Source organism: Oncorhynchus mykiss, chromosome 9 (genome assembly GCF_013265735.2).
Source record: "Oncorhynchus mykiss isolate Arlee chromosome 9, USDA_OmykA_1.1, whole genome shotgun sequence".
In the NCBI taxonomy this organism is placed as follows: Eukaryota; Metazoa; Chordata; class Actinopteri; order Salmoniformes; family Salmonidae; genus Oncorhynchus; species Oncorhynchus mykiss.
In genome coordinates, this window is record NC_048573.1 from 42,443,685 (window position 1) to 42,471,379 (window position 27,695).

The 27,695-nt window shown below is 42.9% G+C and overlaps 1 protein-coding gene across 6 annotated transcripts in view; it reads right to left on the reverse strand.

The window, feature by feature from the left end:
* LOC110532130 (polyhomeotic-like protein 2) overlaps positions 1-27,695 on the reverse strand; it is a 48,051-nt gene that overhangs the window by 6,918 nt on the left and 13,438 nt on the right. For 2 of the 6 annotated variants that reach the window (XM_036988044.1, XM_036988045.1), the window contains exons 2-8: positions 18,983-19,202; positions 16,819-16,986; positions 11,081-11,158; positions 10,602-10,763; positions 6,701-6,790; positions 4,219-4,504; positions 70-648 (exon numbers count right to left, since the gene is read on the reverse strand). In XM_036988044.1, coding sequence (XP_036843939.1) covers positions 70-648; positions 4,219-4,504; positions 6,701-6,790; positions 10,602-10,763; positions 11,081-11,158; positions 16,819-16,986; positions 18,983-19,141 — 1,522 coding nt within the window. In that variant the 5' untranslated portion in view covers positions 19,142-19,202. Of the gene's footprint in view, positions 1-69; positions 649-4,218; positions 4,505-6,700; positions 6,791-10,601; positions 10,764-11,080; positions 11,159-16,818; positions 16,987-17,770; positions 17,978-18,982; positions 19,203-27,695 lie in introns of those variants that run through there. The other 4 variants (XM_021615755.2, XM_021615753.2, XM_036988047.1 and 1 more) reach the window with 4 other exon arrangements.

Consider the following 27,695-nt stretch of genomic DNA (forward strand, 5'->3'; position numbering starts at 1 on the left):
GGCTTCTGGTTATCCATAAGTCCAATGACTTAGAGATGCAACTTGTGACATATAAAATATAATATCTACCTCCAGTGGGTGTGGTGGGGTTGCTGGGATCCGATGGGCATTGCTCAATAGTGATGACCTCAAGAATAGGAGGGGCTGTTGGCTGCTGTATGAGGGGAGTGGAGCTGTTCTCCGTGACTACCTCAGACGTGGGCAGCTCCTTGCCAGCACTATCCTGAACCAGCTGAGAGGCTGGTGTAAGAGCAGTTGGCTGGATCTGGAGGTCTACTGCAGCCATCTGCACTAACTTGGTGTTGGGCAGCGGAGCAGCCTGGGTCTGGGTGACCACAGGGGATGGCCCGTTGTGGGTAAGAATCTGGGGACTGACGGTAGAGTGAAAGATGGTGGCCTGCTGGCTAGGAACATTGGCAGAGACAAATGGTTTGGGAAGTACAGGGACGGGGCCCTCCTTGGGCGGGGGCTGGATAGCCAGGGCCTGTAGCATCTGGGCCTGAGAGTGACTGTGGATGGAGGCTGTGTGTAGCACTGGGGCCTGGCCCCTCAGAGAAAGCTGCTGGGTCTGGTGTCGCTGCTGCTGGAACACAAACTGCTGCTGTTTTTGCTGCTGCAGAAACTGGTGCGTCTGGATTTGTGCGTACGCTGTAAAAAAACAAACACATAAATCAACATTAGTCTTTAAACTAAGAAATATCAGGTTTCTTTCACAAAACAAACAATAAAATGTAGCTACCCTCGTACGTAATTCTTAGTTGTGTACATTTCAAGTTAGGATTTGGCCCTAAATGAGTAAGCCTCAGACATATCTTACATTGGTTACCACAGCAATAACTTCCCAAACAAACAGACACCCCAGGGCATGTTCATCTTTGGCTTCAGTCAGTCAAGCCTGGATTAATCCTCACTCTCATAAAATGTGTTTATACGCAGAACAATAGGTTCCCTGAGGCCAAACACATGACCATGGTCTGTGGAACTAGAGAAGATAAACATCTGGGGAAAAGAGCCATTGATGTAGTCTTAGGCGTACGAGTAACAGGACACTTAAAGACAGCTTCCCGTTTTCAAAAACATTGCCGCCTTCCACATCAGAGTCTTGCAAGCGCTGCAGTTTGTAAAGGTCTGTGGTTACTACGGACGTTCACTTATAGGAGAGCGAAACCCAAATCAAAACACCATCGAAGCCATGTTATGGCTAGTGACTTTGAATGTCTTTGAGTATCATGAAAAGTGCTATACAAATAAATATTGTATTAGTGAAATTAGGATTTTATGTGTAGTCTCTTAAAGGTCCAATGCAGGCGTTTTTATCTCAATATCAAATCATTTCTGGGTAACAATTAAGTATCTCACTGTGATTGTTTTCAATACAAATTGTCAAAAATCAACAAAAATAGCTTCTTAGCAAACAACAATTTCTCAAGCAAGAATTTAGCTAGGACTATCTGGGAGTGGTCTGAATGGGGAGGGAAAAACTGAAAATGTGCTGTTATTGGCAGAGAGGTTTGGAACTCTGTTTCTTAGTGGTCTACCAACTAATTTACCACATGGTGATGCCACCACGGAAGGCCAGAACTCCCACCAAAACAGCTCTTACACTAAAGGGGCATTAGTCATTTTCACAATTTCACAGTATTATTGCAACATCATAGCGTGGAAATATAAAACACTGGCAATCACGTTTTTGACTGCACTGGGCCTTTAACAGAAAACCATGGTAAACTAAAACGAACCTGTAAATAAATAGTCCTTAATGGATGTGTCCCCTAAATCATGTACTGTATGCCAACCATGACTGTAAAGCTAATACCTTTGACATCCCCTTCAGCCCGTTTGTATCGCGCCACCACAGAGTCTGTCTTCAGGTGAATGTATCCAGTCAACTGTGTCTCATTCTACACACATGACACGCTCAACTCAATGGGACCTATCGGTGAAACAGCTGTTGTCCTCCATGCATGAAGCCCAATCACTTTTGATTGAATGTGTGCAGTAGATGCCTCTACTGCATGTGAAGAGCAGCAATTTCTGGTGGGGCAGCACGTCTCGTGATCATTAGCCTTCTTGGTTTCCTCTGCTGTGGTCCACTCATAGAATGCCTGCCTCACCATTTATAAGTACCTCAGTCAGGCCCCAAACTGGTGGAAACAAAGGCCTTTTTGACAACTCACTCTGCTGTGGTTTGGGGATTATTCTGTGGAAACTCTTCTACAGCCACTAGTTATGTGACAACTCCTTTAAAGCGGTGTGCCAGCCTTCCCTCCAATATTCACACACCACTTACATGTGTTACACTGCCAAGTCTAAAAGCTTCAAACTGGCTAGCTGCGGGGACTGCTTTGTGTCCAATTCAATATTGCGACTTTGGGTCCAGACCGCAGTCTACTTTTGGTTTTACACATATCAATAAATAATTGAATCTAGCACACAATGTTCCGTACATGAACCAATTGAGCCGGTCAAAATAACCCAACAGACGCAACCCTTACAGGAAAATCACATGATTTCACATGTGGAAAATGTGAAATCATATGAAAACATGTGTTTTTGGGACACTTCACATGCATTCACATGTGAAATTCATTTGGTTTTTCCATAAGGAAATAAATACCACCAACAATATTTTTATAAAACAGTAGCGCAACCCCTTGTGGCATGCATTTTAATCGGAAACAGAAGTTTCTGCCTCTGATCTATTGATTTTGGACACTGAGATGGGGGGGGGGGGGGGGGGGGGGGCGGTGTTCCTGTGCGCACATGGTGACAGAGGGGAAGATGTGCAGCACTGAGGGGCATCCCCCCAGCCAGCCCCCATCTGGAAGTAGCTCATTAGGAGTAGCTCAGACCCATGGGTCAAGCCTTCAGCCGTATCCTCCACTGCAGCCTTGCCCTCCTCACCTTTAGCAACACTAGGGAGACCGTCTGGTTTGGCTTAGGGCTGCTTAAAGCTCTAGTGCTGCAGGAAGGAGGTGACTGTATAAGATGGTGTTTGGGATATCCCTTTTATCCCAACTACTAATGAGATCCTCATGGGGGAAAAAGGTCTCTCCTCCTCGTGCAACAGTTCAGCTTATAACAGTGTTCGAACTTCAGCTTTTACTTTTACTTCACTACATTCCTAAAGAAAATAATGTACTTTTTACTCCATACATTTTCACTGACAGCCAAAAGTACTCTTTACATTTTAAATGCTTAGCAGGACATAAAACGGTCCAATTCACACACTTATCAAAAGAACATCCCTGGTCATCCCTACTGCCTCTGATCTGGTAGACTCACAAAACACAAATGCTTTGTTTGTAAAGGATTTCAGAGTGTTTGAGTGTGCCCCTAGCTATCCATAAATAAAACATTTAATTGTGCCATCTACTTTGCTTAATTTAAGGAATGTTTTATTGTTAGTACTTTTACTTTTGATACTTAAGTATATTTTAGCGAATACATTTACTTTTGATAGTTAAATATATTTAAAACAAAATACTTTTAGACTTTTACTCAAGTAGTATTTTACTGGGTGACTTTCACTTTCACTTGAGTCATTTTCTATTAAGGTATCTTTACTTTTACTCAAGTATGACAATTTGGTACTTTTATCCACCACTGGTCAAGGAACTCTGCATATTAGAACTACGCCGAGTGTACTGCTGCTGTGTTTTGAAGCCGTCAGTCGTCTTGCCATTAAGACTACTTTTAGAACCCTTCTCTGCCATATTTGCTCCGTTTTGGAGCGGTAACTGGGGTCTGGCTGAGGCTTGCCGTCTGATCCTAGGCCATTTCCCCTTTACGTCCTGTAATAATAATACATTTCCTCTGTAAGTGGGTCCACGTGAATAGGGCTGGCAGTCTAATGAAGGATTGGCCTGCATTTACAGTAAAGCCTTCTCTTGGATAGGTCTGACAGATAGCCCTGTGCCGGCCTGGTGATGTGGTATGGAAGTAGAACTCAAAAGGACCTGTAGCGGAGACAAGGTTATGGAAGTGTCTTTTGACGAAATTGTGTGGTAAAAACACCTCTTTAGACTTGCTCTAACTGTGTGTGAAATTTGATTTATCTATAGCAAAAGTAGAAAATCAACAGCGCCCTGCCCTGACTACAACTACATGCCCTATTGTTATCATGTTTATGAAACCGTGTTGGTGTCATCATACACCACCTACATTCAGGCTAATATAACAATTACTATTAAACCTATGCTTCTTTGTTATGCTAACCTTGAACAGGGCGCTTTGAGTGTGGTCTACCTGGGCTGATGAGGGGGTGACTGCTGACGGCCATCACACTGCGGCTCATGGTCACCAAGTGGCCCTCACCTTTCTGCCCCCCCTCTGATGGGGCCGCCAGGGACCCCAGTTGTGCTCCCTGCGGCCCCTGGGTTGGATCCCTGAGCTGACCAGCCAGGGAGACTTGGGCCCCTCCAGACATCTGTTTGAGATGAAGGCCCTGGAGCTGAGAGGAGGAGTGGGCCCCCTGCTGACTACAGATGGCAAGGTTCTGCACCTATGGGAAAAGGAGATTTAAAACATCATCATGGGAAAAATTCCAATTGGACAAAAGTATGTTCTCTCCTCGACTCCTCCGTGACCCGGAAACCAATGGGTGATCGAGGAGAGTGCCAATTCGTTAGCAGGCAAACAAAGGAGCAGGGAGTAGTGCTGCCTCACTCACCTCACTTTTTTCAATTTGCGAATAGTCAGAGCTGGTCAAAAATACTTATGGAAAATTAATTCTGATAAATTCTAAATAAATTATATTTAATCACCACTAAAATGCCATGAAAATGATAGAATGACAAACAAAATAAATCTGTAGGCTGTAGCTGCCTATAGATACAGATGTAGGATCTTAATTTCAGCCAGTTTGCAACAGCAGGAAAATAAACCTGCAGCAACAGGAATTGTGAATTGCTATATGTATTATAATTGCATTTTTGTAGGGGTTGATACATTTTTCATTAGGGCAATCAAGTCTGAAATTTCTAAGTGGAAATGACAAACTTTAGATGCTTTTTTAAAACTCAAATACACTACAAGTTTGCATTTCCGAGGCTGATGAACTTATCCTTGATATAAAGCCAGTGCTTGATTGCTTGATATCATATCGCTTGATGGTTTTTGCGACTGTGGTTGAAGAAACTTTCAAAGTTCTTGAAATGTTCCGCATTGACTGACCTTCATGTCTTAAAGTAATGATGGACTGTCGTTTCTCTTTCATTATTTGAGCTGTTCTTGCCATAATATGGACTTGTCTTTTACCAAATAGGGCCATCTTCTGTATACCACCCCTACCTTGTCACAACACAACTGATTGGCTCAAACACACTAAGACGGAAATAAATTCCACAAATTATCTTTTAACAAGGCACACCTGTTAATTGAAATGCATTCCAGGTGACTACCCCATGAAGCTGGTTGAGAGAATGCCAAGAGTGTGCAAAGCTGTCAAAAAGGAAAATGGTGCATACTTAAAAAATCTCAAATATACACTTTTTTGGGTACTACATGATTCCACACTGTAGAAAATAGTTAAAAATAAAGAAAAACCCTTGAATGAGTAGGTGTGTCCAAACTTTTGACTGGTACTGTATATCACAGAAGACTGAAATATAACCGTATCGCTTGACATAGAAATACTGTATTTTCGGTGGTACATTTTTTGTTTGTTCATTAATTATACATTTAGGAAAAATATTAATAACATTCCACCCATGAGGCCACTAGAGGGCGATTTGGTCATTTGACTGCAGGAAAGGGCTTCTTCGCTCACGAAACAGAAGATCTAAAGGCATATTCCCATGAAACTGATTGAGATCAAATTATTGGCATGCAGTTTGGACATTTCACCAGTAAAACGTATATAATTATCATTCAAGATTTACAGAGATGATGGTCTATTGGATATTAGGTATACCTAACAGTGTTTGGTGTATTAAAAATAGCAACTATTCTTGAGACAATGTGTGGGCATAGGCAGACGTTGCAAATGGATGAAGCATTTTATGCATAGGTCTATTCTACAATGATATTCAATAGGCTACATCTGTCAGTAGGCTACAAATTTTGATTGACAAATTCAAAGATAGAACTACACCACTGCAAATAAAAATTTGTTCTTAACTGACTTGCCTAGTTAAATAAAGGTAAAAAAATAAAAAGGAGAAGGAGAAACACATTTAAAAACAATATTTTACTCATCCTTTTATCTATAAAATGTCTTGCACAACTAGCTACATCTGTTATTATCACCTTACATATTTATTTGGGGATTCTGCCCCTGTAAACATAATTTGTCTGATGACCAGTGGTTGGAGAACGACAGTCTCAATTCATACAAGCTCATTTGTTTCCACGTTTCCTCTCCTTGCAGATGGAGGAGAGGAGGCGAGAAAAAACTATTGGGATTCTCCCACAGTCGGACTCCTGAGTGCCGCAAGACACTGCATCTCAGTGTTAGAGGTGTCACTACAGACACCCTGGTTCAATTCCAGGCTGTATGACAACCGGATGTGATTGATAGTCCCATTGGGCTCAGCATCACCGGATTTGGCCGGTGTAGGCAGTCATTGTAAATAAGAATTTGTTCTTAACTGACTTGCCTAGTTAAATAAAGGTACAAAACAAAAAAAATTGAATCCAATTGTGTGCATGTGTGTGCTCATTGGGGTTGTGAATGGATGTTGTGTGTGGTGAATATTACCTGTGCACTAGCAGATTGTTGGTTGGTGGCAGACTGTGATGAGGCTGCTGATTGGACAGTGGCAACAGCTGCAGTTGGGGTGAAGATGAGCTGGGAGAACAAAACAATATTGGCACTAAGACAGCTCCAAATCAGGACCAGCTAAGCCCTCAGCTAAAGTTGGTGTTATCCCACTGAGCTATTGAGGCCAAAAAACAACAGTAACAAAGCTCTTTCAACTGAATCTCACCATCCATGAATTACATGGCTAAGGCATTTTCTTCCCTGGCTGCAATTTGATTTTGAACAAGGCCAGCCATGTGCAGCCTTGCACTGTGTTATTCTGATCTAAGATGGATAGCAACTCAAGGATGCTTGATGGTTACAGAGAGGAAAGAGTTGTCAACAACAAAAAACATGACTATCCACTATGGCTCCTGTCCAAAAAAATCATACGAGGAACCTCAGTATATCTGCCAGTAAAAACACAACTGACACACAAGTTTTGAGTCTTGTTTTCCTTCTAAATTACCCTCTGCTGTGCCACATATCTATACCCTGGCCACATGAAGGAAATCATAATATTAAATCATATGGAAAACAGAGTACTCTATTCTAGTCAAGTCCATCCTATTCAACTATTGCTGTACATATTCTATTCCTTCCTACGTATTCTTCAGATAAACTATACAGTTGAAGTCGGAAGTTTTACATACAGCCAGACGACCATATACTTAGGTTGGAGTCATTAAAACTAGTTTTTCAACCACTCCACACATTTCTTGTTAACAAACTATAGTTTTGGCAAGTCATTTAGGACATCTACTTTGCGCATGACACCAGTCATTTTTCCAAAAATCGTTTACAGACAGATTTTTTTCACTTATAACTCACTGTATCACAACTCCAGTGGGTCAGAAGTTTACATGCACTAAGTTGACTGTGCCTTCAAACAGTGTGAACATTTCCAGAAAATTATGCAATGACTTTAGAAGCTTCCAATAGGCTAATTGACGTAATTTTAGTCAATTGGAGGTGTACCTGTGGATGTATTTCAAGGCCTACCTTCAAACTCAGTGCATCTTTGCTTGACATCATGGAAAAATCAAAAGAAATCAGCCAAGACCCCAGAATGTTTTTTTGTAGACCTCCACAAGTCTGGTTCATCCGCAAGTAGAAACACCATGGGACCACGCAGCCGTCATACCACTTAGGAAGGAGACACATTCTGTCTCCTAGAGATGAACGCACTTTGGTGCGAAAAGTGCAAATCAATCACAGAACAACAGCAAAGGACCTTGTGAAGATGCTGGAAGAAACAGGTATAAAAGTATCTATATCCACAGTAAAAAGAGTCCTATATTGACATAACCTGAAAGGCCGGACAGCAGGAAGAAGCCACTACTCCAAAACCGCCATAAAAAAGCCAGACTACGGTTTGCAACTGCACATGGGGACAAATATAGTTTTTGGAGAAATGTCCTCTGGTCTGATGAAACAAAAATACAACTGTTTGGCCATAATGACCATCGTTATGTTTGGAGGAAAAGGTGGGAGGCTTGCAAGCCGATTAACACCATCCCAACAGTGAAGCACAGGGGTTGCAGCGTCATGTTGTGGGGGTGCTTTGCTGCAGGAGAGACTGGGGGACTTCACAAAATAGATGGCATCTTGAGGAAGGCAAATGATTTGGATATATTGAAGCAACATCTCAAGACATCAGTCAGGAAGTTAAAGCTTGGTCGCAAATGGGTGTTCCAAATGGGCAATGACCCCAAGCATACTTCCAAAGTTGTGGTAAAATGGCTTTAAGACAACAAAGTCAAGGTATTGGAGTTGCCAGTACAAAGCCGTGACCTCAATCCTTTAGAAAATTTGTGGGCAGAACTGAAAAAGCTTGTGTGAGCAAGGAGGCCTACAAACCTAACTGAGTTACACCAGCTCTGTCAGGAGGAATGGACCAAAATTCACCCAACTTATTGTGGGAAGGTTCTGGAAGGCTACTCAAAACATTTGACCCAAGTTAAACAATTTAAAAGCAATGCTACCAAATACTAATTGAGTGTATGTAAACTTCTGACCCACTGGGAATGTGATGAAATAAATAAAAGCTTAAATAAATCATTCCCTCTACTATTATTCTGACATTTCACATTCTTAAAAAAAAGTGATGATCCTAACTGACCTGAGACAGGGAATTTTTACTAGGATTAATTGTCAGGAATTGTGAAAAACTGAGTTTAAATGTATTTGGCTAAGGTGTACGTAAATTTCCGACTTCAACTGTATATTCTATCCACGTACTGTCCATAATGTCTATACGGTGCATTCGGAAAGTATTCATACCCTTTGACTTTTTCCACATTTTGTTACATTACAGCCATCGGAGGAGAAGGGCCTTGGTCAGGGAGACTGTCCTTGGAGTTTGCCAAAAGGCACCTAAAGGACTCACAGACCATGAGAAACAAGATTCTCTGGTCTGATAAAACTAACTTGCTCTTTAGCCTAAATGCTAAGCCTCACGTCTGGAGGAAACCTGCACAATCCCTCATGCTGTGGGGATGTTTTTCAGATGTTTTTCAGTGGCAGGGAGACTTGTCAGGATTGAGGGGAAGATGAACGGAGCAAAGTACATAGAAATTCTTGATGAAAACCTGCTCCAGAGTGCTCAAGACCTCAGACTGGGGCAAAGGTTCACCTTCCAACAGACAACGACCCTAAGCACACAGCCAAGACAACGCAGGAGTGGCTTCGGGACAAGTCTCTGAATGTCCTTGAGCGGCCCAGCTGGAGCCCGGACTTGAGCCCGATCGTACATCTCTGGAAAAACCTAAAAATCGCTGTGCAGTGACGCTCCCCATCCAATCTGACAGATCTTGAGAGCATCTGCAGAGAAGAATGGGAGCAACTCCCCAAATACAAGTGTGACAAGCTTATAGCATCATACCCAAGAAGACTCTAGGTTGTAATCGCTGCCAAACGTGCTTCAACAAAGTACTGGGTAAAGGGTCTGAATACTTATGTAAATGTCATCTAGTTTTTTTATTTGTAAAACATTTGCAAATTTTTTTAAAACAACTGTTTTTGCTTTGTCATTATGGGGTATTGTTTGTAGATTGATTAGGAAATTATTTAATCCATTTTAGAATAAGGCTGTATTTAATCATTAATAAATACAAATAATATATATATTTATACTCCGGACTCTGACATTGCTCGTCCTAATATTTCTATATTTCTCAATTCCATTATTTTACTTTTATATTTATGTGTTGTGGTATCCCGGCAGGTCTACCCTCGGGGTTGGTGATAGAGGGGCGGTACGTGCTGGGACATTGGCACCCTCTGTTGGGAGTACCCAGGCTGGGCACCCCAACGCTGATGGCTTCAATTCGGTGTAATTAGGGGAAAGTGCCAACCAACCGTAAAGGCCACATAAATTGAGCACCGTGGCACACCATGGGAGAGAAAAAGTGAGAGGCAAGGAAGGAGTGAGCCTACAGAGGGGAATGAAGCTCCCGGAGGCACGGAGCCTGAATGAGAAGGACCGAGCCAACCTTAAGTTATTTTGTTGTTACGTTTATTTTGTTTCCTAGTAAAGTTGTGTTTTCTGGGTTTAACCTCCCTGTCTCTGCGTCCATCTCTGTGCGCTCAACCCAACACCCCACGGTTTACCAAAGTGTATTGTTGTGTATTGTTAGATATTACTGCTAGGAACAAAAGTATTTCGCTACACCCGCAATAACATCTTCTAAACGTGTATGCGATCAATAAAATCAGATTGGAGTAGATTGAGCAAAACGTTCCTTTATTATTCAGATGAAGAGGCCCATCTAGTTGTGTGGAGAGGAGATGACTATAGACCATTCAATCAGCGGAGAAATAGGTATGACAAATGTGTGCGTGCGTGCCATTCTCTTACCATCTGAGCCCGCAGATACATCTGAGCTTGGCTAGCGGTGAGGACGAGGCTGGAGGCGTTGCCTAGGAGCACAGCCTGCTGGGGGATACAGGTGGGAGTGGAGCTAACACTCTGGACTCTGCTGATTATCTGGGCCGCTGCTGGAGGCGTGGCCGGGTTTACCTAGGAGAGGGGTGGACTGTAATGACTATAACTTGTAGAAGAACTAACACAATTTCAATCATATCTGTTCATGTGTTTATTTTATGAACTTTCTGTAAGGTTGCCTACTCATGAACATGCCCTCATGCCATAGATAGTATCAAGTGATAAAGACGCAAACGATACAAAGATGCAGGAACAGACATGCTGACATGGACATGTAGCACACACAAAAATAATCTAGTTCACAAGGACACAAGCAGACAGAAACAGGGATAGTCATTAAAATCAGTGGACTAGCTACAGACAGACATCTTTATTTAAACAGTTCCACTCACAGTGGGCTGTGTGGAACATGTCTGGTGAGAGGAGGTCCAAATCTGGTTGGAGCTCTGTCTTCCTGCCACTATGGTAGCCTGTGAAATGAAGGAAATGAAGAAAGGTACCAATATCAAAACTAACAATCAATCATTTGTGCCATCCTGCAGGTAGCCTAGTGGTTGGGGCAGCATGTAGCCTAGTGGTTAGAGTGTTGGGCCAGTAACTGAAAGGTTGCTGGTTTGAATGAAATAAAGGATAAATATAGTGAACAATTATTTATGGTGTCCCTTATAAGTAGGCCCTGAGATAGACTAGCATCCTGTCCAGAGAGCGTACTTGTACATCAAGCCGCCTCAGATTACAGAAACAGGAAATACACTCCTGATCTATGGGCCATTCTGGCTCGGACAAGGCTACTTACCTACTTTTCTTCTTATAAGTATTTGCTATTTGCCACTACATAGGGAAAACCCAATACAGACCAAAGAATAATGGACAGAGACTTAGCCCCCAAGTGTAGCCTTCTCTTCTCTAATAGAGTGTAAATACCCTCGTAGTGTAAGATGACTGTGCCCCCAGGGAGGGACTAGTCATGTATCAGGAGCCCATGTTAACCAGCCAGGCCTCATACTGATGGAGGGCAATTTGTAATTTTTTTTGTTGTTGTTTATTTTATTTATTTCACCTTTATTTAACTAGGCAAGTCAGTTAAGAACAAATTCTTATTTACAATGACAGCCTACCAAAAGGTCTCCTGCGGGGACGAGGGCTGGGATTGAGCAACCACTAGTGCTCTTTAGCTATAGTAGTAACGATTTTCTTCCTCTTCTGACGAGGAGTATGAAGGATCGGACCAAGGTGCAGCGTGGTACGTGTTCGGCATTTTATTAAATATAACTGAACACTAGGTAACAAAAGGCACAACCTAAACAGCTCTGTCAGGTGCAACACACACTAAACAGAAAATAACTACCCACAAAGCATAGTGGGAAAACAGGCTACCTAAGTATGGTTCTCAATCAGAGACAATGATCGACAGGTTCATACCAGGCCAAACACAGAAATACAAAACCTAGAACAAAAACATAGAATGCCCACCCCAACTCACGCCCTGAGCAAACTAAAACAGAGACATGAAAAAGGAACTAAGGTCAGGATGTGACAATAGCTGTAATTTGTATTTATATTTATTAGGGGTCCCCATTAGCTGTTGCCAAGGCAGCAGCTACTCTTCCTAGGGTCCAAACACATTAAAGACACTTAGATTACATATACAACAAAAGATAAATCAGTACATCATATAACATTATTACACCACTACATATCTACAATACAAAATGTATAATACCACCATACAACAATATTACAATGTAAGTGTGTGTAGAGTGCGTGTGCTAGTGCGTGTGTAATGGGGCTCATATATACAGGCTTTAAAGTGTTACTGCTGTAATGACCTCTGTCAAGTTGTGCTGTTCATTGTTTTGGTCAATGTTGTCAGGAGGAGAGATACGGATTCATTGACCACTGACCATAGAGGTTAAAGGCTCAGTGCAGTCAAAAACATGATTTACCTGTATTTTATAAACACTACCGGTCAAAAGTTTTAGAACACCATTCAAGGATTTTCGTTTATTTTTGCTATTTTATACATTGTAGAATAATAGTGAAGACATCAAAACCATGAAATAACACATATGGAATCATGTAGTAACCAAAAAAGTGTTAAACAAATCAAAATAGATTTTATATTTGAGATTCTTCAAATACAAAAACAATTTCTAAAGACTGGTGACATCTAGTGGAATGCATAGGAACTGCAATTTGAGTCCTAAGTCAATGGATACTGTAATGGCATTGAATAGAAAACTACAAAACCAAAAAAAAAAACTACTTCCTGAATGGATTTTTCTCAGGTTTTCGCCTACCAAATCAGTTTTGTTATACTCACAGACACTATTTTAACAGTTTTGGAAACTTTAAATTGTTTTCTATCCAAATCTACCAGTCATATGCATATCATATCATCTAGGCCCGAGTAGCAGGCCGTTTAATTTGGGCATGCTTTTCATCCAAAATTCCAAAAGCGGCCCCCTACCCTAGAGATGTTTTTAACAGGTGTGCCTTCTTAAAAGTTAATTCGTGGAATTTCTTTCCTTAATGCATTTGAGCCAATCAGTTGTGTTGCGACAAGTTAGGGGGGTATACAGAAGATAGCCCTATTTGGTAAAATACCAAGTCCATATTATGGCAAGAATAGCTCAAATAAGCAAACGGAAATGACAGTCCATCATTACCTTAAGACACGAAGGTCAGTCAATACGGAACATTTCAAGTGCAGTCGCAAAAACCATCAAGTGCTATGATGAAACTGTCTCTCATGAGGACCGCCACAGGAATGGAAGACCCAGAGTTAACTCTGCTGCAAAGGATAAGTTCATAGAGTTACCAGCATCAGATTGCAGCCCAAATAAAGGCTTAGTAAAGACACATCTCAACATCAACTGTTCAGAGGAGGCTGTGTGAATTAGGCCTTCATGGTTGAATTGCTGCAAAGAAATCACTACTAAACGACACCAATAATAAGAAGAGACTTGCTTGGGCCAAGAAACACGAGCAATGGACATTAGACCGGTGGAAATTTGTCCTTTGGTCTGGAATCCAAATTGGAAATGTTTTGTTCCAACCTCTGTGTCTTTGCGTGGTGTGGGTGAACGGATGATCTCCGGATGTGTATTTCCCACCGTAAAGCATGGAGGAGGAGGTGTTATAGTGTGAGGGTGCTTTGCTGGTGACACTGTCAGGGATTTAATTAGAATTCAAGGCACACTTAACCAGCATGGCTACCACAGCATTCTGCAGAGATACGCCATTCCATCTGGTTTGGGCTTAGTGGGACTATCATTTCTTTTTCAACAGGAAAATGACCCAAAACACACCTCCAGGCTGTGTAATGGCTATTTTACCAAGAAGGAGAGTGATGGAGTGCTGCATCAGATGACCTGGCCTCCACAATCCCTGACCTCAACCAAATTGAGATGTTTTGGGATGAGTCAGACCGCAGAGAGAAGGAAAAGCAACCAACAAGTGCTCAGCATATGTGGGAACTCCTTCAAGACTGTTGGAATAGCAGGGTGGCTGTTTGAAGAATCTCAAATTTGTTGAACACTTTTTTGGTTACATGATTCCATGTATGTTATTTCATAGTTTTGATGTCTTCATTATTATTCTACAATGTATAAAATAGTAAAAATAAAAAAAAATCCTTAAATGTGTAGGTGTTCTAAAACTTTTGACCGGTAGTATATATTTCCACACTATGAGGTTGAAATAATAACGTAAAATTGTGAAAATTAGGATAATGCCCTTTTAGTGGAAGAGCTGTTTGAATAGTTTTGGTGGGATGGAGTTTTAGCCTGCCTGGTGACATAGTTAACAGACCAATAAGAAAGATAGTGTTCAGTTGAAAATTGAAAATAATAATACAAAATAATCACAGTAAGGTACATTGTTAACCAGAAATGATTTGATTATGTTTTTTTACATTGACCTTTAACTATAAACCCTTCCTACTGAGATACACACTCAATTCAACATTGAGGTCCATGTCTATGGCACTGTAACTTCTCACAGACATCTAAACAAAAGTGATTACCCTGAACCCCAGGATAGAGAGACTGAGAAGTCAGGACATGGATTCCATTCACCCGTAATCATGGTAGCATCCACATTAATGTAGAAGTGTTTCGAAACATATATTCTTATTTACAATCATCTAAAACAACCAAAACAAACTGCAAATGCATCCAACAAGTTTGTAGACACAAGCTTGATGTAACCACTGCAATTTCAAAACGATTCACCCAAAATGGATGAATATGTACGAATATATGATAGTCTGCAGTTTAACCTCATAGTCATTGTCTCGTTTCAAATCCAAAGTGCTGGAGCACAGAGCCAAAACAACAACACAAAATGTCACTGTCCAAATACTTTTGGACCTCACTGTATACGAGGTATGTCATGTGCTGTGGTTCCCTTGGCACTGGTATTTGCCTTGCAGTCTCCCGGGTACAAAGACATTAATCACTGTCAGAGCACAGGAAGCCTGGGGGCATTATCAGAGAGAGAGAGAGAGAGAGACAGGCACAGAGGGCTCTCCATCAATCCACACATCAGCCCACAGGAAGCAGCTCCCATCGCAGGTAAACATGGAGGGAAGGAAGGCAGAGTGTGGAAGTCTTTCCGGCAGTCTATCAGCTAGCTAGTCAATAGAACCCATGCCTTGTTTTGAAATGTTGATTAAAACAATAAATGCTAAAACAAAAGTGACATGTAACTGTACCACTATTTGTTTTTGAATGGGTTTGTTTGGTTCAATGGCCTATTGTTAAGGTCATTTATATGCATTTTTAATAATACTGTTGCTTTTGAACCAACTCGCAGTGAACACATCCATCCAGAATGTGTGGCCCACGCAAGAATCATCACTTTTACTACTAAAGAGAGCAAATCAGATTAGGAATGTGTAATCCATGGCTGTCTCGGAGGATTTGAAAGATGGACACAAAGAAACCAGTTGAGTTGAGATCAATACTTATCGACCTGTGTCCTGTGTGTCCAGGGATCATATGGTCCAGGTCCGAGGTTCCCAACCTTTTTTTCACATTTGAAAAATGTCAAAAAAAAATTATTATTGTTTATTGAGATAGCCTACATTAAATACAACACCAGCTTGAGTTTGTTTAGTTTGAGGAACCTATGATTTTTTTTGTTGAAGTTCATTTCCTGCACTTCTACATAGTTTAACAAGATGCATGACATATTTTAGGTAGGCTATTTAAATGATAATAGTAATAATGGATAAGGAAAACAGTCTAGACCCGATTTCCCCAAATGTTATTCTGTTACCAAATATGTTTTATTATGCTAATTTATATGAACCCTCAATTGAACTATACATATTCTCTTTTACCGAACGTGATTCAATCAATTGTTAGCGAAAGAGTCACACATTGTATAAGATTACTTCCCAAGCAAAGTCCAAATTATTTGACTCCTCTACTTTAGAAGGTCGTACCTCAGCATCTGAATGTCATAGAGACAAACCAAATATATTCCCATGTGCATCAGAGTCGGTTCTTCCTCTGACATTTTACAGCCTAAAGCACACATTTATGTTTTGTTTAGATCGGTATAAAGAATCGCAAATTGTAAAAATGAAGAAACAGTTTCTTTCACCACTCAAATCAAGGAAGGTCCCCCCCTAGGTTGTGAACCCCTGGTCCAGGTCAAAGGTCGAAGAACACACTGACACACACAGCATCCTATAGAAGAGAAATCACCCGTGTGCATGACTTTGGAGACATGGTTAATGTATGTCTGTGATACAGAGGCAGTCCTTGGGCACCAAGACAGCAGTGTGTATTACAAGGCCAACCTTAGCAGAAAGCTGGGTCGAGACGGTCAACATCTGCTTCGGTGAGATTGACCACATCTCAGTTGCACAATATATCAGTCAATATTCTGTATTTCATTTAATTTATCCAGGATATCAGTAACACTTTTGAATTGTCTTCTTCATCATATGGTTGATATGGCTCAGTTACGATGCTGTTTGCAACATCAGAGTTTAGGCTTTTATTGCTGCATGGAACAAATGTATTGGTGTCTATAAAAAAGTGCAATCTGGAATTTCCTTGTCCCCTGTGGCCACAAACAATCAATGCTCCAATATACACACAAACACATCACTCACATGGACCTGTTGCACACCGGCAAGCCTCTGGAGCTGAGTGTTGCTCAGTTGCTGCTGCTGTTGGAGGGCTGCTGTCTGAAGCATGAGGTGCTGCTGCTGGGCTGCATACATCTGCTGCAGGTACTGGGCTGCCGTGCTGGGTTGTCTGTGGAGCGCTTGTTGGATCACCTTCACAGAGAGAGGGCGAGAGAGATGCAAAGGTGAGAGAGTGAGCGAGTGAGAGATAGATAGATAGATAGATAGATAGATAGATAGATAGATAGATAGATAGATAGATAGATAGATAGATAGATAGATAGATAGATAGATAGATAGATATGTGTGTAAGAGAGAGAGACACACACACACAGATAGATATTAGAGATAAGGGATCACCAGCACCTGTTGGATCACCTGCACAGAGAAAGGGAGAGATGAAAGATGGAGAGGAGAGAGAGAGGGATATATATACATCTCAGAAAGCATATTGCCCAAATTCCCCCCCTAAAGACACCCATCCATTTCTGTGGTTCCATGGTGGCCCCAGAAAGTCTGGAGGACAGAGGGCCAGTGTCTGACAGCAGTGCTCAGTGCCCCCCCCCTCCCCCGTCACCCAGACCTCATCTGTCAGAGAGGCCTGACAGCCAAGCCACATTCCCCAGCAGACCCCCTCCTAGGCCCCCCTGACCTCCAGAGGACCAGCCCTACTCCATCACTGCCTGCCTGCCTCCACACTCCTCACTGACCGGGCCCCTGTTCACACCAGACCAAGACCATGCAACTGAAAAAACATGCAAACTTGCCACCTTCATGGTAGCACTTTATACTACGATACAGACTAGGCATTTACTAAGATTGTACACAGTAGAATGGTAATTACATTGTCATGAACTATCAATTACTTGTTTCTTTATGATTAATAAAAACAAGCATCAATGAGATACTCTGTAATCAGATGAAACTCATTACGTACCACACTTTGGAGATCTTAAAAAAAATAACACTTCAGTGAACTCTGAAACAAACCTTGATCAAATAGCAGGGGATTGCCCCTTTCTCTTCATAGAATTAAATAAGATGAGACCCTCTCTTTTTCTTTAGAACCGACTTGGCATCACTTGCAATAGAAGTTCCACCTATCGGGCTGAATCCTCCCCAACCTGAATCCTCCCCAACCTGAAATCACCAGCCAAGCACCCGGCCAGCCACACAAGGGAGAAATTCTGCCTTTGGGAGCCAATAGCTGCTCTCCCTTAGCCTAACTGGCCCCTCCCACATATCATGGGGAGCCCTCATTAACCAGTGACATCAGTGCATCTCAGGTTGACTGAGAGTCTATGTGGAGTCGCATGGCAAATGGGAGAGAGAGAGAGAGAGAGAGAGAGACAGAGACAGAGAGAGAGAGAAGGGGGGAGGAGGAGGGGGGGGGGTTGACCAATGACCTGTGACCTAGATTTTCAGTGCTCAATATGATAGTCAGGATCACAGAGTCTTCATTCAGGTAGACCCTTTTGTCTCTAACTGGTGGGACTGCTGTGGGTGGTATTTGAAGCATCATTAATCTGATACCTTTATTCACTTTCAAATCAAATCAAATGTAATCGGTCACATACACATATTATATATACTTTGAATGCCGGTACATCACCACTTGCATTGACGTGTCCGATGAGCAGTGACAAGTATCTGTTTCTGGAGGAAAAACACATACCATATCCTGGTGTGAAAATAATTCTATGTAATTATCATCAGTGAGACGATCTCTGAACACTCATCCTGGACTCACAACCGATAGCTTTAGTCTTAAACTGGCCACTAGATGGCGGTAAAGACCTGGCAAATGCTGCTTGTTCTGCACTACTGAGCAGGGTTGGAGATCAAATCCATTTCAAATCCATTTCATAACACCTCACAAACTCCAACTCCTATTACAACAGTATTGCTTTCTGAAGACATATGCTGCTTTACATGTGTGAAAAGTCACTTTATTGCACTATATTGTTGTTGTTGTGATGCAACAAAACATCCAAATTCATAAGTGGATTATGTTGCAATGGTGAAAACAACAGCATTAGCAACACCAACATCAATAGCAACAGCAACAACCCAAGGGTTCAACTAACTCCATGCCACCACACTGGACACACTTCTGAGATACTGTATACAAACATTGCTACTACTGTACCTGAGCAGTCTGTCTACCTGGGATCCCAGCGTAGACAGAGATGTGGGGCAGGGTTGGCCTCCCAGTGCTGCTAGTAGTGACCAGGCTAGTGGTGACACTGGGAGTCGTACTGATGCTGCTGGCACTGGCGGCTGCCGGGCCCGGGGCCTCATTCTGCATGTCGCACTCCGCCTCCACTTCCCACAATCCACAGTGACTGCTTAGTCGGATACTCCTCTAACTGATAGAGAGAGAGAGAGCGAGAGAGAGAGTGTGTAAGAGAGAGAGAGAGAGAGAGAGAGAGAGGTGGGGGAGTGGAGAGATTTATCTTTAATTTAAAAATAAGTTGCAAGGCTGGTGTAATATTGCACTCAGAGCTAGTGGACATGTGTCTCATAAAACACATAAAACACAGGCAGAGTGTTGATAACATGGTCACTCTCTCCCCCCTCAGCCATGACTCCTTAGCCCCAATCTGGCAGGCCACTCGGAGAGGTGATAGGGAAACGACTAGAGTTACAGACAAATTTGCTCGTTATTGAGTCACTTGGAGAAACCCAATCAAAATGAATCACAGGCCTTAAACCACATTGCTCTCTGAAATAATGAAAATAAATGCCACATTTAGCAGTTATCTAGTGGGCCATTTTGGAATTTTGTTGCTTAGTAAGCCAAAAATGACATCCCTCCCAACTAGTCTAGTTTATACTGGCAGCCCAATTCTAATATATTTTTCACTAATTAGTCTTTTGACCAATCACATAAGATCTTTTCACATTACATCTTATTCAGAGCTTATCTGATTGGTCAAAATACCAATGAATGAAAAAAAGATCAGAATTGGTCTGCCTGTGTAAACGCAGCCTTGTATGTTAAGTCTGGCTCAATAGTTATAAGAGAATCACAACCCAACATTTATAAATATCTCTCCATTTTGCGACTCCTCCCTGGCAAGTGGAAGTGAATGGGGAATGCTGTAACACCTGCCGGAAATGTCCCCAGGGCAACTCTTCTCCAAAGCCTTATCTTTCCTTCTACAGGTTTACAGTAAGATTTCTGTCTGTCCCATCTTTGTCAGCTCAACTCTCCTCTTTGATCGGGTAGCATCAAGTAATATCAGCTAAATCAGCAGACCTGGAAATCCTCCCACCCAGAAAAATCATGTTTGCAACAAGGCACTAAAGTAAAACTGCAAATAATGTGGCCTGAAGACAAAGCATTATGTTTGAGGTAAATCCAACACAACACGTCACTGAGTACCACTCTTCATGTTTTCAAGCATGGCAGTGACTGCATCATGTTATGGGTATGCTTGTCATCAGCAAGGACTAGGGAGTTTTTTAGGGGGATAAAAATAAACGGAATAGAGCTAAGCACAGGCAAAATCCTAGAGGAAAACCTGATTCAGTATGCTTTCCAACAGACACTGGGAGAGGAATTCACATAAAACACAAGGTCAAATACACACTGGAGTTGCTTACCAAGAGTAAATGGAATGTTCCTGAGTGGCATAGTTACAGTTTTGACATAAATCGGCTTGAAAATGTATATCAAGACTTGAAATTGGCTGTCCAGCAATGATCAACAACCAACTTGACAGATCTTGAAGAATTTAGCAAATATTGTAAAATCCAGGTGTGGAAAACCCTTCGAGACTTACCCAGAAAGACTCACAGCTGTAATCGCTGCCAAAGGTGATTCTAACATGTATTGACTCAGGGGTGTGAATACTTATGTAAATGAGATATTTCATTTTAAATAAAAACATGTTATCACTTTGTCATTATGGGGTAATGTGTGTACGTGGATGGGTGGGGGAAAAATCAGTTAATCCATTTTGAATTCAGGCTGTAGCACAACAAAATGTGGAATGAGTCAAGGGGTATGAATACTTTCTGAAGGCACATCCCCTGTCTGATTCCCAGTTTGTCCACTAGAGAGCAGTTGGAGATAACATGAGGTCTCTTGGCCACTTGAAAACAGTTGAGTCTGGTTTAGGTAGTGAGTCACTGTGCCAAAATGGCTGAACGGATTTTCAAGCCTGACATCTTAAAATAACTATTGGGAATCAGGCCGTTCAAGTTATCAAGTAAAAAAAATGATCTAGATGAGCTAGATCACGGCACATGTGGAGGATGAATACAAGGTCATGTGGATGGAGAAGGACATGCATTGCTTCAATGACCATCAGGGTATACCCTCTCTGTGCATATTAAAAAGTTTGCCCTTTTTGTGACATGACTTACATTGCATACTCTATGAATATGACCACAGCACATGATTTATGGCCTTTATGGGATGGGTTATGACATTTCCAGCAGTAAGATTTGAGTTCAATATTCAAAAAGACAAGCGCTGTAGCTTTCAAATTATATGTCACTTTCTTTTTTTTTGTTTTGGTGGGTAACCCAAAGATCACTGTTAGATCTTCTAGACCAGTGATTCTCAACTTGGGGGTCGTGACCCGGGAGGATTTTAAGGGGTTGCAGGACTCACTCACTGACCAATACAATAAAGTTCTCGCCCCACACACACACACACACACTGATCCAATGAAACTACAGATTACATTGTTTTGTTTTGTTTTGTTTTAAATGTGACATGTCCAATCATATAATACAGATCTTCTTCTGACAGCTAGCTTGATTGACAGCTAACTATGCAGATGTGTTCTGCAGGCATTGCACATGAGGATAGTTAGCTGTCATTTAGCTCATGTAGGCTAGCTGTCAGAGTAAAACCATGGACACATTTGTTCTTCATCTACTGCTGCTTCCAATGTCAACAACAAGGCAGACAACCCGGGAATACCCCCCTGACTTCATCAAATATGGTTTTACATATACAGAAGACAGTCAGGGTGAGTGTAGACTGCAGTGTGTCCTATGCAACGAGCCGTTAGCTAATGAGAGCATGAAACCCTCCAAAATGAAAAGTAATCTGGGCACCAAGCATCTAAGCCACAAAAAAAAGACAGCCGACTTTTTTTGAAAGGAAATGTCAATATCTGGAGGCCTCACAAGGTTCATTGAACAACGTATGCACGATACAAGAAAAGGCACTTCGCGCATCATACCTTGTGGCCTAAAGCAAGTGCAAAAAAGCCCACACCAGCGCAGAGGATCTCATACTCCCTGCTGCGATTAATATGTGCATTGGAATCTTGGGAGTTTCAGCCGCCAACAAACTAAAAAACCATACACCTATCCAATAACACCATGAGGAGGAGAATCCAGGACATGTCTGAGGACATAACGAGGCAGACATCAGAGAGCATCAGTGCAAATGGCCATTAAGCACTGCAGCTTGACGAATCCACAGATGTGGCTAACCGTGCAATTCTAATGGTCTATGTCAGACACGTCTGGGATCATAACTTCGAGGAGCAGTTCCTTTTTAGTGCTGCTTTGCCCACCACCACCACTGCAGAAACACAATGGATATGTCTCTGGGCTCCGTGGGACTGGCTTGGGATGGGTGTGTTGGTGTGACCACTGATGGGGCAGCTGCCATGACAGGTAAGCACTCCGGAGTAGTAAGGCGGATCCTGGAGAGAGCACCGGGTGCGACGTGGAACCATTGCTTCCTACACAGGGAGGCATTGGCAGCGAAGGGCATGGTGCCTGAGCTCCTCTCCACTCTCCAGGATGTGATCAAGTGTGTCAACTATATCAAAAAGAGTTCCACAAAAAGCAGGTGTTTCCAGGCCTTCTGCAGGGATATGGGGAGCAAGCACCAGCAGGTGCTTTATCGTGCAGAGGTGCGCTGGCTTTCCAGGGGTAAAGTGTTGGGTCGCTTTTATGAGCTTCGAGCGGAGATTGATAAGTTTCTTTCGGAAAACAAGTCATCTCTGGCCGAACATTTCGATTGTGAGGAATGGCTCGCACAAGTTGCCTCTCTGGTGGATATTTTTGATCATCTGAATTCGCTCAATGTGTCAATGCAAGAGAGGTGGCACAATCGATTTGAACAGAGTGACAAAGTGGATGCCTTCATGATTAAGCATACTGTTTGGGCAAATCATGTTTCTAAAGGGAGGATGCAGGGAAAGTTTTGCGACTACTTCCCGGAGGAGAACAGGAGACAAGACGACTGGATACGGGACCCCTTTCAAGTGGAGATGGGAAGCGTCACGTTGAGAAGCAATGAATAGGATCTGCTGGTGGAGCTGTCATTTGATTGCAGACTGAGCATGCACTTCCCGAAAATGACACAGATCTGCTGCAGCGTATCCTGCTCTCGTTTGTCATGAATCATGCTACCATTCAGCATTACGTATCTGTGTGAAAATGGCATCTCTGCTATGGCCGTTCTGAAAACCAAAAGCAGAAACAAACTAGCCAGCATGAGCTCCGAGTTGCACTGTCAACCAGACTTCAATAAATGTATCAAATTATTGTTCAAAGCTGTTGTGCAGAAACTCACTGCCTTCCTGAAGACAAACAATGTATACGAAACGCATCAGTCTGGTTTTAGACCCCATCATAGCACTGAGACTGCACTTGTGAAGGTGGTAAATTACCTTTTAATGGGGTCAGACTGAGGCTCTACATCTGTCCTCGTGCTCCTAGACCGTAGTGCTGCTTTTGATACCATCGATCACCACATTCTTTTGGTGAGATTGGAAACCCAAATTGGTCTACACGGACAAGTTCTGGCCTGGCCTGCTCGGAAAGATATCAATTTGTCTCTGTGGATGGTTTGTCTTCTGACAAATCAACTATAAATTCCAGTGTTCCTCAAGGCTCCGTTTTAGGACCACTATTGTTTTCACTATATATTTTACCTCTTGGTGATGTCATTCGGAAACATAATGTTAACTTTCACTGCTATGTGGATGACACACAGCTGTACATTTCGATGAAGCATGGTGAAGCCCCAAAATTGCCCTCCCTGGAAGCCTGTGTAGCAGACATAAGGAAGTGGATGGCTGCAAATGTTCTACTTTTCAACTCGGACAAAACAGAGACGCTTGTTCTAGGTCCCAAGAAACAAAGAGATCTTCTGTTGAATCTGACAATTAATCTTGATGGTTGTACAGTCGTCTCAAATAAAACTGTGAAGAACCTCGGCGTTACTCTGGACCCTGATCTCTCTTTTGACGAACATATCAAGACTGCTTCAAGGACAGCTATTTTCCATCTACGTAACATTGCAAAAATCTGAAACTTTCTGTCGAAAAATGATGCAGAAAAATGAATCTATGCTTTTGTCACTTCTAGGTTAGACTACTGCAATGCTCTACTTTCTGGCTACCCGGATAAAGCACTAAATCATCTTCAGTTAGTGCTAAACACAGCTGCTAGAATCTTGACTAGAACCAAAAAATTTGATCATATTACTCCAGTGCTAGCCTCTCTACACTGGCTTCCTGTTAAGGCAAGGGTTGATTTCAAGGTTTTACTGCTAACCAACAAAGCATTACATGGGCTTGCTCCTACCTATCTTTCTGATTTGGTCCTGCCGTACATACCTACACGTACGCTATTGTCACAAGACCCAGGCCTCCTTACTGTCCCTAGAATTTCTAAGCAAACAGCTGGAGGCAGGGCTTTCTCCTATAGAGCTCCATTTCAATGGAATGGTCTGCCTACCCATGTGAGAGACACAGACTCGGTCTCAACCTTTAAGTCTTTATTGAAGACTCATCTCTTCAGTTGGTCCTATGATTGAGTGTAGTCTGGCCCAGGAGTGTGAGTTGGTGGTTGAAGATATCCCTCTAGTGGTGTGGGGGCTGTGCTTTAGCAAAGTGGGTGGGGTTATCTCCTGCCTGTTTGGCCCTGTCCGGGGGTATCGTAAGAAGGGGCCAGGGTCAGTCAGTTACAGCTGGAGTATTTCTCCTGTCTTATCCGGTGTCCTGTGTGAATTTAATTCTCTCTCTCTTTCTCTCTTTCTCTCTCTTTCTCTCTTTCTTTCTCTCTCTCTCGGAGGACCTGAGCCCTAGGACCATGCCTCAGGACTACCTGGCATGATGACTCCTTGCTGTCCCCAGTAAACCTGGCCGTGCTGCTGCTCCAGTTTCAATTGTTCTGCATGCAACTATGGAACCCTGACCTGTTCACCGGACGTGCTACCTGTCCCAGACCTGCTGTTTTCAACTCTCTAGAGACAGCAGGAGCGGTAGAGAGTCTCTGAAAGATCGGCTATGAAAAGCCAACTGACATTTACTCCTGCTGGTCATCTATGAACATTTGAACATCTTGGCCATGTTCTGTTATAATCTCCACCCAGCACAGCCAGAAGAGGACTGGCCACCCCTCATTGCCTGGTTCCTCTCTAGGTTTCTTCCTAGGTTCTGGCCTTTCTAGGGAGTTTTGCCTAGCCACCGTGCTCCTACACCTGCATAGCTTGCTGTTTGGGGTTTTAGGCTGGGTTCCTGTAGGTGATAGAGGGAGCCACCAACATCCACCAGGTAAGAACGTGGTGCAACTCTCTGTTGTCACGAGCTCAGCCTCCAAAGTCCTGTGTGGTCTCCCCGCAGCGGTTTCATCCTTCGTCCTCATCGTTTCACCCACCTCCATCACTGGTAGGCCTCGACAAGTTCGGTCGTAGAAACACTTAGCGAGCTGCTTTCTGTGGTGCTGTTGTGGCGCAGTTCTGTGGCCATGACGCAGAGCTCAAGTAGCTTGTTAGCTACGGGGATGGTAGTCTTCAGACGTCTGGACAGAAGGCGTTGCACTGGGCTGCTGTCCATGTTGGGCTGCTGTTCCTCCCCTGCAAGATGGCTTTCCAGGGGTCATTGCTGTCACACAAGGCCCTGCGTAACAGGTTTTTTGCAGTCTTGACAGCTGACTCTGCCTTGCCATTTGCCTTTGGGTCTTGGAGAGGAGGTCACGTGGTCAAACTCCCATTCTTTCGGCAAAACGCTTGAACTGTGCATTAAATTGTGGGCCATTGTCCGTGATGACCTTGTCAGGCTGGCTTTGCATTGCAACCTGCGCCCTGCAGCCTACGATCAGGACATCATCAGCAATGGTTTAAATGCCCTTGAGGCCAGCCAGTAACTCGTGCTGCTTGCGTTGGTATACCTCAGGCACCACTGAGACACCAAACGGGAGCTTGAGCCAGCTATTCCGACCCCAGGGAGTCCAGACGGTAGTCATGAAGCTGCTTTCTTCGTCCAGCTTGCATTGAAGGAATGCATCTCGTGGTGAAAATCATGGCCTTGGGAAGCTTGTAGAGGACATCCTCCAGTGTCGGTATGATGTTGTGGGAGTATTTCAGTGCTTGGTTCAGATGCTTTGGGTCGATGCAGACCCTCAGCTTCTCTGGCTTTTTCACCATATTGTCAGTTGGTTCAGTCACAGATGTCATGTGGGCATGGACCTCATACTTGTTCAGCTGGGCTTTCACAGCCACTTTCATTGCAATTTGCACATTGCGAGGAGCACACTGGACTGGAGTGATGCTCTCATCCAATTCAAAGTGTACTTTCCCAGGTACTGATTCAACGGGCATGTTGAATACATCGTCATATCTGCTGATATCAGGGGTCCATGCTGGACATGCTCCACGATGTGCAGGTCATTTGGTACGGTGAATTGCATCAGTACCAGGCATTCGCATGTAGAGCCTGAGAGGAGAGGATGTTGACTGGTTTTCACAATCTCAAACTCCAGCTTGTGTTTGAGTCCCCAAATAACACATTCGGTCTCAAAGATGCTCATTAGCTCTCCTGAGTACAGCTTTAGGCTAGTATCGCTGGGCAAGAGATGTGTGTCAGGTGCCAGATTGATTTTGTCTTTGTAGCTCATTACGTTGCACATAGCACCGGAATCCAGTTGACATTGTTGCAGTTTGTTGTGTAATCATAGTGTCACAAACCATTTCTTCTTCTTGGGTGTACAGCACCAATGGATTCATGCATGGAAATGTCACTTTCACTGTTCTGAACACTGGGTGACATCATCAACACAGTGAATTTTGCCCTCACTCACCCTTCTTTTGCCTTTGAGACACACTTTTGCAAAGGGATTATTAGTTCCACAAGCTCTGCATGGTTTTCCATAAGCAGGGCAGTGCTCTATGCCTTCTGCGTATGCATTTCCACAGTATTTGCATGCTATGGGGCTGTCTATGTTCACCATTTGTGGTGAATTATTCTGCCTCGTTTGGTTTTGTCTGAATGTCTGCCTGGCAACAGCATGAATAGTATCAGTGTCAGTGCGTGGGGTTTCGATTTCCATTGCTCTCATTCTCATGTCAGTGACTTCGGCAGTGCGGCACATTTCGATGGCAGTTACTAATGTTAAGCCTCTCTCTCTTAGTAGACGCCGGCGCGTGTCCTCATTTGCAATTCCCAGTACTATTTTGTCACAAATCAGTTAATATTTCAATCCCCCGTATTCACAAGTAGCGGATCTTTCCCTCAAACGGGTTACAAAGTTGTTTACTGAGTCCCCCTCTTCCTGTTTGCAGCCTCCAAAAAACGAACCGCTCGTAAATGTCTTTCCTGGCAGGTTTGAAATCATTCTCCAATGCATCCAGTATGGCCTTTGCATCACTCTGTTGTCGTGCTGTGAGGGTGAGATTGTGCGGTTAGATATGCCTGCATTCGCTGCCCATTAAACTCCTCAGAGTTGCCGCGTGGACCTCGTTGGGTTTCTCACGTACACCGGTCGCAAGCGCATAGTCCTCAAATTAGTCCCTGAAGTTGTCCCAAATACTATTCCAGTCCCCTGTGAGAACCAAGGAATTTGGTGGTGGAATGTTCACTGCCATAGCGATGGAATAG